The sequence below is a fragment of the Carettochelys insculpta genome, chromosome 7 (genome assembly GCF_033958435.1).
Source record: "Carettochelys insculpta isolate YL-2023 chromosome 7, ASM3395843v1, whole genome shotgun sequence".
Lineage (NCBI taxonomy): Eukaryota > Metazoa > Chordata > Testudines > Carettochelyidae > Carettochelys > Carettochelys insculpta.
The window spans coordinates 44,390,621-44,403,431 of NC_134143.1; the positions used below are offsets into that span (position 1 = coordinate 44,390,621).

Below are 12,811 nucleotides of genomic sequence, written 5' to 3' on the forward strand. Positions count from 1 at the left end.
AACTCCTCTGCCAGATTGGGAATTGAGTTTGTCCCTCTGAACCTGAATGATTGGTGGGACAAGAGCAACATCTTCCAGTGGGGACCAGTCTGGTTTGATGACAGCAACGTCCACTCCTACCTTCGCCGCGGCCCCTGGGGTTCATGCTGCGATAGGGTAAGCCCCTACCTGGATAAGGAATCTGGAAGTTCTGGTTCTGGTTCTGGTTTTGTTATCGTACCCTGTAATAGGATGAGGCTTGCTGGAATTTGAGTCCTTGACAACCTTGTCGTCCCGGGTGCTGGGAGGGTGGAACTGAGTGTCTTGCTTGTAATTCCTCGGAGTGGAAGCCATCGCGTGCGAGGAAGCTCCAAGGTTAGGCTGGGCCCTTCTGTCCCGTCCTCCTAGCCAAGCTGGTGTGGGTAGAGGTAACCGGTTTGAACTGTCATGGAACTGGGTGTCTTGCTTGTAATTCCTCGGAGTGGAAGCCATCACGTGCGAGGAAGCTCCAAGGTTAGGCTGGGCCCTTCTGTCCCGTCCTCCTAGCCAAGCTGGTGGGGGTAGAAGTAACTGGTTTGAACTTTCTGGATTAGACCATAATTCCCATCTGCCTTCCTGTCTAATTGTTCTCTGTCTGAGTGTCAGCAAGGGATGGGGTGGGTCACGGATACCTCTGAGCGTGCACATATGGGCATGGCCCAAGCAGCTACCCACTTCAAGTGGAAACACTACTTACAGCAGTGCATGCGCTTGGGAGCCCCCACACTTACTGTTCCACACACCCTTCTCCTGGGAACCATTATTTTTAACTTTGCTTTCACTGCTCTCATATGCTGTTGTCAAGTCTGTTCCACAGGTGCACACTGTGTTGCCAGAAGAGCATCAACCACCTCACTTGATTCCTGCTAGCCTCGGCGTTCACAAAGGGGTCGCGGGGAGGAGTGTAGGGTGCGAGAAGAGTTTGTAACGGTCTCATGAGAGCAGATCGACCCCTCTGTGAATCCTCAGGAGAATCTAAACAGACCAGTCTGTGCAAGGTGAAAGCTGCAAACTGCCATGGGAACAGCTGCAGAATAAGCCGCGCTTGCCAAGATTTCAAGGCTACGCTGGCAGTAGGCCACAAGAGATAGTGATAAGAAATGCATAGGCAATGTTAGGCAATCTTATGTTAATGAGCTCAGCTTTATCAGCTAGTGTTAGGAGGCCTGTTACAGAGCCTTTCCCCGAGCGAAGCTCCGGCGCGTCGGGTTTCCCCCCATGGGTGACTGCGGCGTCTCCGGGGCTCCCGTCGCGGGTGTCACGCGCTTTCAATAAACCAAATATAGCACTCTCCTTCTGGGTGCAGCCTCGTCTCTGGGGAACCCGAGCCTGGTTGGCTACAAGGTCTTTCACTGGCAAAACAGCGCCTCAGGAAGAGAGCGTCAGCAGTTCTCCACTGTGGTCCAAAATTTGAGCTTATCTTTTTCTATTGTGCGAACAAGATGATCCCTGTCTTTTTCTCTTTCTCCCTGCTCTTTAAAGACCTTGCACATCCCACCAACACTTCATGTGAGGATGACTGATACAGATACATCAAACATTCAGTCATAACGGCTGAGTAGGTTGCTTTCACAACATTCAAGGCTGGGATTTGCGAAGGCACCATGAGAATTTGGAACATAATTCTTAAAGATTTTCAACCATTTCTAGGTGCCTAGTTACATAAGATGCCTTTGAAAACCCAGGCCCAAGTGACCAATCAGACCAGCATGTTTTAGTAACCTCAAATCTGGATGCCTTCCAATCCTCCCTCCCTCTCTCACTTTCTGTTTCAGAACTAGAAGTCTTTTAAGGATGCCAGGTTCTAGTGTCCAGATACAAAAGTATGTAAACTTCCTGATCAAACGTCCAGACCTGAGGCATGGATCACAAAATTCTGGGACGAGGAAAAGGCATTATTGATCTGAACACAATAAACGTTGCCTATAGTAATACTCAAGATTATTTACAAATATGTCTCTTCTACAAACTGCAGCAAGCACAGATTATTGCACTGTTTTTAGACTGACCAGAGATGAAACACCACCAAAGGGTACATATCAGTACAGTGTTTTCTCAGTTTACAGTCTGCTGCAAACTACAAAAGGTTGTGCAGAGCAGCCTAGGCACTGTTGCATTGATTTCTTCTGCCTGTAACAAGAGGGAGAAGCCAGGCAATTTTGTACCTGAACTTAATGAAAAGTTTGAGCTTGCAAATAAAAATGCACATAAGTAAAGTAAAATGACCAAGTTGCACATAAGGTACAATACAATTGAATTTTGACTGTACAGAATCTTTCAAACAGAAGCACTGAGTGCTCTAAGGGCCACTTAAATCAATTTACGAGAAGAGAGAAAGTTTTTAGGTCACAGCGCACTATACAGAAATTCTGCAGCAATGTAAGAGAAGAGATGAAGGACAGTTTAGGTTAGAAACATTCCAGCAAAACTCTGAAGAAAATCCTTGAAGTTAAGCATCTGCTCAAATATACCCTGATGCATGACAGCATTTATAGAATCATAAAAATATAGGGCTGGAGGGGACCTTGAGGAGTCATCTAATGCAACTCCCTGTGTTCAGATAGATAGTTGTTGTGTCTGATGTGGGGAGAGACATGAAAAATCTTATAAACTGGGAGAAGATTATTATACACCATGAGAAAAGAAGCAAAGGACAGCAAGTAAAAGTGTAAGTGGAGAGAGGATGTATTCTTCCCAGCTTTGAGCTTATACATAAGACAAGCTAGCGGTCTTTGGACTCAGAAGAAGCATTAAATGAGATCTCATATATGAGGAATGGAAGTAAGACTTACCCTGCATGTGAAGTGGTTTTCCCATTTACTGCCTTGTAAAGATTCTCTAGTAATTTTTCATCCCAATAAAGGTCACAAAACTTCTCAGTGACTGCATCACAGAAAATGTCAAACTTAAGATCCTTTAATTTGAAAATATAGTTACCTTGTTAAAAAAATAAAATGTGATTATTAGGAGTTTTCTTCTATCTAAGAAAATATTTATATACAAAAATAAGTATCTACTTACCCATAGCAAGAACTTCAACACCATTTTCCAGATAGCCATCAAATGCAAACTCTTCTTGTATAAGATTCACTGCTTTCTGTATCTCACTTTGCTGGGATAAAATTTCTACGTCGAAGGGAAAAGATGTGTTTTGATTCACTGATGAACGTGTTGTGTCTCCTGGTAAAGGCGAGCTGCTCCTTACTTCAGTATTACATTTTTTATTTTCAAGAAAGCTGGTTTGAATAATTTCATTAGGTGAAGGTAACGATAAACTACCAATTTTGGCTTTCATTTTATCATGTTTGGTCTGTACCTTAGTGGGTTCATAACTCTGCAGTTGGCAAAGGGAGGATTTGTTTTGTATTCTTGTGTCGGTATTATAATTTGCTAATGAACTTGAAAGGAGTACAGGCAAATGACTATAGCAATCATAAGCAATTTTTGACTTAAGAGGTTTATTTGGTATTTGCTCTGATATAGCTAGCTGCACTTGCACAAGTGTTGACACTCTTGTCTCTGGGTCCTGTTTGAGAGGGAAGTCATTTATAAGAGGTGGCTGCTGTGGTGTAGAACAAGCTGAGATGCTTGAACAAATTGCAGATAAAGCATTCTTTTCTTGTAAACTGCATAAGGAATCAGATGGGGATGGCAATTCCACTGTGGATGTATCCATATGGCTTGGACTTTGCTCTTTTGAAAGTATTTGGGATGAATGGTTTTGTATTTCTAAATCATGCTTGGGTGTCTCAGGTGCAGCTATAACTTCTTCTGGAGTATGGTTTTCAATATCAGCTACAAATACTGATTTGTTACTGTCATCCATATGCATTTCTTTTTTTACATATCTATCAAGTAGCTCAGAAGTAGAAGCGTGTGTCCCTCTGGGGGGGGGAAAGAAAAGGAAAGCATTTCATAAGGACCACTATGTTAGAATGAAGTGTGAAGTTTCTATTTTAACTTACGCTGCATTAGGTCATACATACTTTGTTACCTCCATGTTTTGCTGAAGTATAATAGGCTTAAAGTGAGTTGCAGAAGAGGTGAACGCAACAGGCAATGTACATGTCTTGCTGTTTAAAGAAGTTTGACAAGGCACAGGTCCTTTAACTGCTTTAAGTCTACTTTCACTAGTAATAGGCACAAATCCTGGAAAGACAAACAGGATTAGCTCAAAAGGCAAGCAGTGACTGTAATATATAAAAGACAAAGTAAATACTTTCTTTAAATAAAAGATATTATTTCACAGTTGTGTTGCATGTTACTTGGCAAGTCTCAAGCAATAACATAAATGGCAACTCTGGAACAAAGGAATAACCATGTTATAACTTGATTACTTACCTAGAATAGACTGTGACGCATTCATTTTGTTTCTTTGATTTTTTAACTCAGAAGAAACATTACCTTGAAAAGAGCTTACTTCTTCCTTGAAAGCCTAAGAGTAAAAAGTGAGATCCATAATTTGAACAATGCAAGTATCTTAACAGTCCTCAGCAAGTTATTACTAGTATTATCTTTAACAGAGTGTTTCATTGTTTTTCATACTTGTAATTGCATAACCATTTGGGAGTGAAAGGGATGCAGAACTCCCCTGATTAGTAGAGCTGTTTGTAGAAAGGTCATACCAACTGAACACTTAAAATAAATTCAAGAATACTGAGTGTTTGAAATCTCTGTTGTCAGCATTCTACACTCATGCCCCATGACAGTCATATTAGTAGTTATTCCCCTCAGTGGCTAAGATTTTGGGGGGTTTGCAGCCGTCCAGAGGGCCTCCACCAAAAATACTTTCAGGGCCTTTCTGCTACTGGTGAGGGTGATCCCCCCCCCGCCCAAGTGGCTAAGATTTTTGGGACTTGGCTGCCACTGTGGGAAGTTGCCCCCAGCGGCTAAGATTTTTGAGGGCTTGCAGACATCTGGGGGGGGGACTACCTCAACTGGCCACCTACTGAAACCCCCCCAGTCCTCCTTCCCCAACAAGGACCCAGAGGAGCTAGCTGTTGCAGCGGGGAAGTCTCCCCTGGTTTCTATGAATTGTGGGCGTGGCTGCCACCTGGGGAGAATGGTTCAAGCAGCCCTTGAGCCACAGACCCGGCACTCTATAGCCAAAAAAAATTTTTTTGGAGACCATGTCAACTGGCCATTCAACCTCCCAGATACCAGACCACCTCACAACAGCAATCAAATTTGGTGAGCCCCATCCTCCACCCAGGCAATGCCTGTGTAGTGAAGAGGGAGCCAAAAAAATCTCTCTTTTCTAGCCTTTTCTATCCTCCTTCTAACTTTGGACCCCTTCATGAAGGGAAGGGTGGGTGGAGGGCCAGTTAAGAGTAAGGACTGTGCACAGAAGCTGTACAATGGACTGGAAAGCTAAAACCCCTCTCTCAGAAATTCTCTTATTTCAAAACCTTTACTATCTACTCTTTCTTCATGCTTTTCATTGTCCCTGCATTGTTTTCAGGGATCAGATGCAATCAAGGCAGTTGGGGTGGGGTGAGGGGAACAGTCAGTGGACAGCCAGTTGAGAACACAGACTGTGCACAGAAGCTGTACAGTGAACTGGGAACCCAAAAACTCTCCCCTCAGCAACTCTCCTTTTTCAAAAACTTACTTTACTATCTACTCTTTCTTCATACTTTTCATTGTCCCTGTATTACTTTCTGGCCTACTCTATGGATTGTCACCTTGTCATGGTGAGTGGGCTTGTGCATTCCAATGAATCAAAGAGCGATACTGCAAGGAGTCTCGTGCTCCCAGAAGGGTCACCCAGGGTGGCAAGATCAAGGGGAAGGGTCCAGACAAAGAACAACCCTGAAAGTCCTCAATGGAAGAACAGGCGGAGGATAGCAAGTGCAATGCTACAACGGCTGTGAAGGTGGATCAAGGCTGCAGCAGACAGGAGACTTCCAGTTATGGTTGATTCCATGTCACTGGGTGTGAGTTTTCTATCTGCCAAGAACTGTGTGGGGGCTGCAGTGCAACAGTCCCCTCATGTTAAGAGAAATCACACACAGGTATCTTCGTCTGTGAACTATTCTCCTAAACTTAAGCCCTACAGTGACTGGCCAATGGCAACGGGAGCAGGACTGTGAAGCATGGAAGCTTTTAGTCATGAACCAGCATGTACACAATGTATGTAGGTGGATGTATGTATCAGTCGTTCTGTTTTGAGGATCTAAGTGGTAGAATAGTACGGCTGCTGCATCCACCACTAAGCAGCCCTATTTAGGATCCACTCTGCTCACCCCACATGGGGAGGAGGTTAGAAAAAGTTTCCTTAAACATAGTCCAACTCGGTCCCCCTGACTGGATAACCACATCCAGTGGGTTCACCTCCACGTGCTGAAAATCGAACAGTAAACTTTGGAACATGGAATATTCAGACTCTAATGGACAACCCAGACACTGAGCAACCCAAAAGATGCATGGCAATTATTGCCTGCAAGGTGCAATGATTTCAACATCAATATTGCTGCCCTGGCAGACACACGTAGACTATAAGAACAGCTAAGAGAAGAAGGTGGAGGGTACACATTTTTTTGAGAAAGGGACCACAAAAGAAGAAAAACAAATTTATGGAATAGGATTTGCCATCAAAAATGAACTGGCAAAGATCCTATCTGAAGTCCCTGTTGGCATCAATGGGTGTCTCATGACTCTCCGCTTGAAGCTTGCCAAAAACCAAAAGGCAACTGTCATCAGTGCTTACGCACCAGCTCTAGACACCAAAGATGAAGTGAAGGAGAAGTTTTACACCCAAATAGACACAGTCCTGGAAGACATACCCAAAGAAGACAGGATTATTCTCTTGGGGGATTTCAGTGCCAGGATTGGAAGAGATGAGGCTCTCTGGCAGACTACCATTGGCAATGAGGGCATTGGCAACAGCAACTCCAATGGAGTGCTCATCCTTACAAAATGTGCGGAACACGAGCTAGTCATAACGAACACCCTGTTCTGCCAAATAAACAAAATTTAAGACCTCATGGCAACATCCTCAGTTGAAGCACCAGCACCTCATAGACTATGTCATCATCCGCACTTGGGACTGGCATAATGTCCTTCTCACATGTGCAATGACTAGTGCTGATGACTACTGGACTGATCACCACCTTATTCGATCCACAATGGCAATTAGGATTGTCATCAAATGGAGAAGTCACAGGAAACAGATCTGATGAAAGATCAGTGCACAAGGCTTGAAGGACCCCATCAGACAAAGTGATTTCCAGATAGCACTCCAAAGGAAGCTGCTGAGAGTATACCCTGAAGATGTGGAAGAACATTGGTGTCGGTTGAAAAATGCCATCACTGGAGTTTATGGAGAAACCATTGGCTACCACGAGGAAGCATCAAGACTGGTTTCATGAGAACGGTGTGGAAATTGAATGCTGGATTGAAGCAAAAAGGAAACAAAAAAGAAAGCATTTAGGGCCTGGCAAAGCAACATCAACTGCACGAAGAAGAGAGAAACACATGCCCAGGCCAAAGCAGAAGTGCAACGTAAAACAAGGACTCTGAAAAACCAGTGGACTAAGAAGGCGCAAGAACTCCAGCATCTCACAGACATCAAAGATACAAGAGGTTTCTTCAATGCTACCAAAGCTGTTTATGGACCAAGAAACCATGGAATCAATCCTCTGAGATCAAAGGACGGTAGCCAACTCTTGAAAGACAATGAAGCCATTGCTTCTTGCTGGAGAGAGCACTACAATGTGCTATTGAACCACCCTCCACCGGAGTCCTAGAATCCCTTGACCAAATCCCTCAGCAACTGCCTAGAGATGATCTTGCAAAACTTCCTATCCTGAGTGAGGTCCAAGCTGCCATCAAAGCAATGAAGTGCAACACGGCAACAAGGTTAGATGAAATCCCCACTGAAATCTTCAAAGAAGGTGGGCCAGATCTCCAAAAACAGCTCTACCTCCCAATTCTTAAGATCTGGGATAGGGAGCAGATGCCACAAGATTTCAGAGACACACTGATCATCAGTCTTTTCAAGAAGGGCAATACGTCAGACTGTGGAAATTATTATGGCATCTCCCTGCTGGCAACAGCAGGGAAAATCTTAGCTCAAATCCTTGCAGACTAACTCCTGCCATTCTCAGAAGAAATTCTCTCAGAATCCTAGTGTGGCTTCTGACCATTCTGAGCAACAGCAGGCATGATCTTCACTGCCCAGCAACTGCAAGAAAAATGCTGTGAGTACAACCAAGCCTTACATATAAAAGTTTCATCAACCTGACAAAAACATTCAACTCAGTCAATTGTAGCACCCTTTGGACCACTCTCTCAAAGATCAGCTGCCCCAAAAAATTCATTAGCATTTTAAGGCTGCTTCATGACAACATGACTGCCGAAGTATTGAGCAACAACAGATCCCAAAGCAACCCCTTTGAGGTCAAAATGAGAGTTAAGCAAGGCTGCGTCATTGCCCCATCATTGTTCTGTATCTTAATTGCCGTGACCTTTCACCTCATTGATGACAAGCTTCCGGATGGTGAGAAGACTGTTTGTAGAATGAACAGGAAGCTTTTCAATCTCTGCAAACTGAAGGCTAAAAGCAAGACCTACACAACCTTGATCATGTAGTTCCAGTATGCAGATGACAATATAGTTGTTGCTCTTTCTCCCACTGCCCTTCAGCCCATCTTAAGTGCCTTTGCTGAAGCATACGAGAATCTTGGCCTGACGCTGAACATCATAAAGACCAAGATGCTCCACCAACCCTTGCTGATGGGTAAATCTCATGCACCTGCTATTGAAGTCAATGGAGAACTGTGGGAAAATCTGGAACACTTCCTATACCTTGGAAGTTATCTTTCTGCTAAAGTTGACACTGATGTGGAAATCCAGCACTGTGTGAGCTGTGCAAGCTCTGCTTCCACCTGCCTGAGACAAAGTATCTTTAAGAACCAGGACATCTATCCCAAGACAAAGCTCCTTGTATATGTATGTGAAACCTAGACAACATACAAGCGTCATTTGAGGGCACTTGATCAATATCCTCAATGCTGCCACAGGAGAATCCTAAGTATCTCTTGGGAGGATAGGTGCACAAACATGACCAGCACTGAAGCCATTATCGTTCATCAACAACTTCGTTGCACTGGTCAAATGGTTCAGATGCCTGATCAGCGCCTCCCAAACAGTTTCTGTTTTTCAAATTGGAGGAGGGACAGAGCAGTGTTGGGGGCCAGTGGAAGCGATATAAGGACAAGCTGAAGGCACACATGAAAAAGTGCAGCATCAGTGTCAACACTTGGGAGAACCTCGCCCAAGACCAGTTCCAGTGAAGAATGGTAATCCATGAGGGTATGGCACAATTTGAGAGGTTGCCACCGCAATGTAGGTGAAGAGAGGAGGAGGAGAAGAAAAGAGCATCAAAAACTGCCTCACACCCCTCCAACATGTACTAGCACCTGCCTCTTCTGTGATAAGATCTGCAGCTCCAGAATTGGGCTGATCAGCCATCAATGGACTCACAAATGGGACGGGGACATGAAGACATCCTACTCATTATTGCGTGACCACCAAGAGAGAGACAGAGAAATTATTTTTAGGGAACAGATGCAATCAAAAGGGGGAGGAGGAGGGGGAGACAGTCAGTGGAGGGCCAGTTGAGAACACAGACTGTGTACAGAAGTTGTATAGTGAATTGGAAGCCCAAAACCCCTCCGCCCTTCAGCTACTCTCTCTTTTCAAAAATTTACTTTACTATCTATTCTTTCTTCATGCTTTTCAGTGTCCCCTGTATTATTTTCAGGGATCAGATGCAAACAAGGGAGGGGTGACAGTCATTGGAGGGCCAGTTGAGATGCGGTGCAGAGTTTTGGTGGGAGGGAGGGTGCAGGAGCTGTTTGGTGGCAAGGGGCCTGGGTGATGGAGGGGCACTTAATTTATGCAGTATCCCAGGGCTGCGCATGGCTCTGTGCAATCTCATGCTGCTCCCAGCCACTTCTCTCCACTGCCCTGATTGGCTGGAATTCTGGCCAATCAGAGCAATGCGATAAAGCTTCCAAGCAGCTGCTGCTGCCACTCACCCTCTCCCTGCCCAAGCTAGGGGGCAAGCAACATGAGCTGCACTGCACAGGAGCCATTTCCTGCTCCCTCCTCCCAGCAGAGCCCATGGGCCAGATCCAGACCATGGGTTGCCTGAGTCTGACCTGGAAGGCTCAGGGTTCCATGCCTCCCATGCTGTGGTAAGCCAGATACTGGGGAGGGGAGCCCCCAGGCTTAGAATCCAGATCCAGGCAAACTGTGGTTCCCATCCTGATTTAGACTGTGGGCCTAGGGTTCCCCATCCTTTTCTGGACTAGTTTTAGAGTACCTAAAAGTGCTTTGGGATTCCAGTATTTTTAGTACTCAGATCAAATGCTTCTTGTACTGGTATGCAAAGGAAGAGGGGGAGCACTTAAGTCTGAAGACAGGCACCAAAAAAGAGAAGAGAAGCTTTATATTTGTTTCACCACACTCTTTACTTGAATTAGCAACTTTTTACAATTTATGCTAAGTCTGAGGCACTGCTGTACTTCAGTGGCTCAAAATATTTTTAATCAATACAAAGTCATTGCTCTTTTGTGACAGCTATGACAGAAGCATAAAAAAGTGCTCTCTCAGACTGGGTTTTAGGGCTTCTACAGTTAGACTTCTCCAATGTTCTAGCCTTAAATCAGAATATCCAACTATCTGGCAAGCTGTTTTCTATTTAAAATGGATTTTAACAACAATGCTTTGAAGACACAGAAAATCTGGAAGTCAATTATTCACATACAGTCAACTTAAACATAGCTGCTAGAATATATAATTACAGGCAGGCATCAGAAATCAGGCAAGCTTTCAAAAAACAGAATACAATTTTCAGATCTAATTTTATATTGAATGAAGAATACACATTCTTAGCAATACCCAAATATTTTATATTAACAATGTCCCAATTGGAGTAAACACCTAATCATTTACAAGAATTTACAAATTAGAAAGAACAAAAGAATTACATGGCCATCAAAAATTTTACCACAGATTGCACCTGTCTAATCTGGCACTCTCTTATCTGGTAACATCTGTTATCAGGCATGATTTTAGTTAGCCAGTTGACCACTTGTTATGGATGTGGCCAAGTTTTCCATGGTTCCATAAAGTATGTTCACAGCCACCAGTCCTGGGTCTCAGTGTTCTGTGCTGTTATTTACGGTGACTAAATGTACTAATCTACTCCTTCTAAGACTGTCTTCTAAGATTCCCACTAGCAGTGGAAGTGCTGATAATGCAGTAGACAATATTGATAACAATGGTCTGGAAAATCCTCTCATTCGGCACCAATTAGGTCCCCAGGGTTCCAGACTAGAGAGGTTAAACTTGTAGAACACTCTGTATAGAAATAACTGGAAAAATGTAATACACTGAAAAAATGACTCCTACCTTGAAGGTAGATATACTCAACAATGCCAGAACCTTTTTGCTGTCGATACTTTGTTCAAGTAGATAACTACTGCATATCTAAAAATATTAAACATTTTGGATTAAGAGAAATTTCTGCTAAATTAAAAAGTTAATAGAAGAGCACTGTGAAGATAAGTATTAAACTTTTGTAAATCTAATTCAGAAAGTTTTATTAACTTGTTCCAACTATCTGGCTGACAACTTCAGTATTGATTATAACACACTCATTAATCACCAAAGCACCTTTAAAGCACAGTACCAGAAAAGTGATTGGTTACCATTTAATGAGCTATTGGACCATAACAAAAATAATTAATATTTTGATATTCAATTTCATTATTAAATAGGTTTCTTGATTTGACTGAACACTTAATATTATAAAACTGCATCATTATAAAGTCACCTTAATTGCATCAGCTAAAGAAGGCCTTTCTTCAGAGTTTCTTTTTGCCATATCCAGAAGAAGAGTCTTTAGTTTCCTTGGCAACACTAGTTTGTGATCAGATGGATAATTGTATTTGGCTGCTGTCCACAAAATTGCAGCAACACAATAAATACAAACCTGTTGAAAAAGCAAATATATAACACAGGGGCAACGACAGCAGAAGAAATAGACTAACTTCCAAAGAACTGACTGCTTCCTGTCTTCAAATATGTTGTTGTACACCCTAGCTCATTACAGGAAGTAGCTGCTACACCTAAAGACAGCAGCTGATTTTCCAAGCCAGGGTCAATACTCATTAGTTGACTTATTCTTCCTCTTAATATAGGCAAGAGGATTTAGGGGGGAAAAACAACATGCTCTCACTCTTTTGTAGAAGGTCTTTCATATAAAAATAATTCTAAATTAATTGCATACTTTGGGATCCTGACCCAAAGCACAGCCAGTAGTAACTTACTTATTAACAGGCCTCTGTAATTCAGAAACTTCATTATCTGAAATGATTACAGCCCTTCATTATGAATCTTGCCTTTACAGAGATGATAGATTTAATTTGAAAAACTGAGGCTTGCAGATCTTGGAATGCTTAAAATTTCCACTTTATGCTAAAACTATCATTTTCATGTTCAGTTCAAACCACATCATCAGCTCTGAGGCTTCTGAAGAAGTCTGAGTAGCTTTTAACTGGCCTGGTCTACACTAGGAGGAAAAACAATCGATTTTAGATATCCAGCTATGAGAATTGCATAGCTGGAGTCTACTTTCTAACATCAATTTTTGCCACCATCCACACAATGGGAGTTTGATGGGAGAAACTCTCCTGTCGACTTCCTTTCTTGCTCTTGATTCCCAGGAGTACCAGGGTCAATGGCAATGCCAGGACAGTTTAATTTAACACCTCCCACTAGC

The 12,811-nt window shown here is 43.1% G+C and overlaps 1 protein-coding gene across 2 annotated transcripts in view; it reads right to left on the minus strand.

The window, feature by feature from the left end:
- Nucleotides 1-12,811, minus strand: part of KNDC1 (kinase non-catalytic C-lobe domain containing 1) — a 125,618-nt gene that overhangs the window by 46,662 nt on the left and 66,145 nt on the right. For both annotated transcript variants that reach the window (XM_075000429.1, XM_075000428.1), the window contains 6 exons: nt 11,864-12,022; nt 11,440-11,517; nt 4,360-4,453; nt 4,005-4,167; nt 3,040-3,902; nt 2,811-2,955 (listed from right to left, as the gene is read on the minus strand). In XM_075000429.1, the coding sequence (XP_074856530.1) occupies nt 2,811-2,955; nt 3,040-3,902; nt 4,005-4,167; nt 4,360-4,453; nt 11,440-11,517; nt 11,864-12,022 (1,502 nt within the window). The remainder of the gene's footprint in view (nt 1-2,810; nt 2,956-3,039; nt 3,903-4,004; nt 4,168-4,359; nt 4,454-11,439; nt 11,518-11,863; nt 12,023-12,811) is intronic.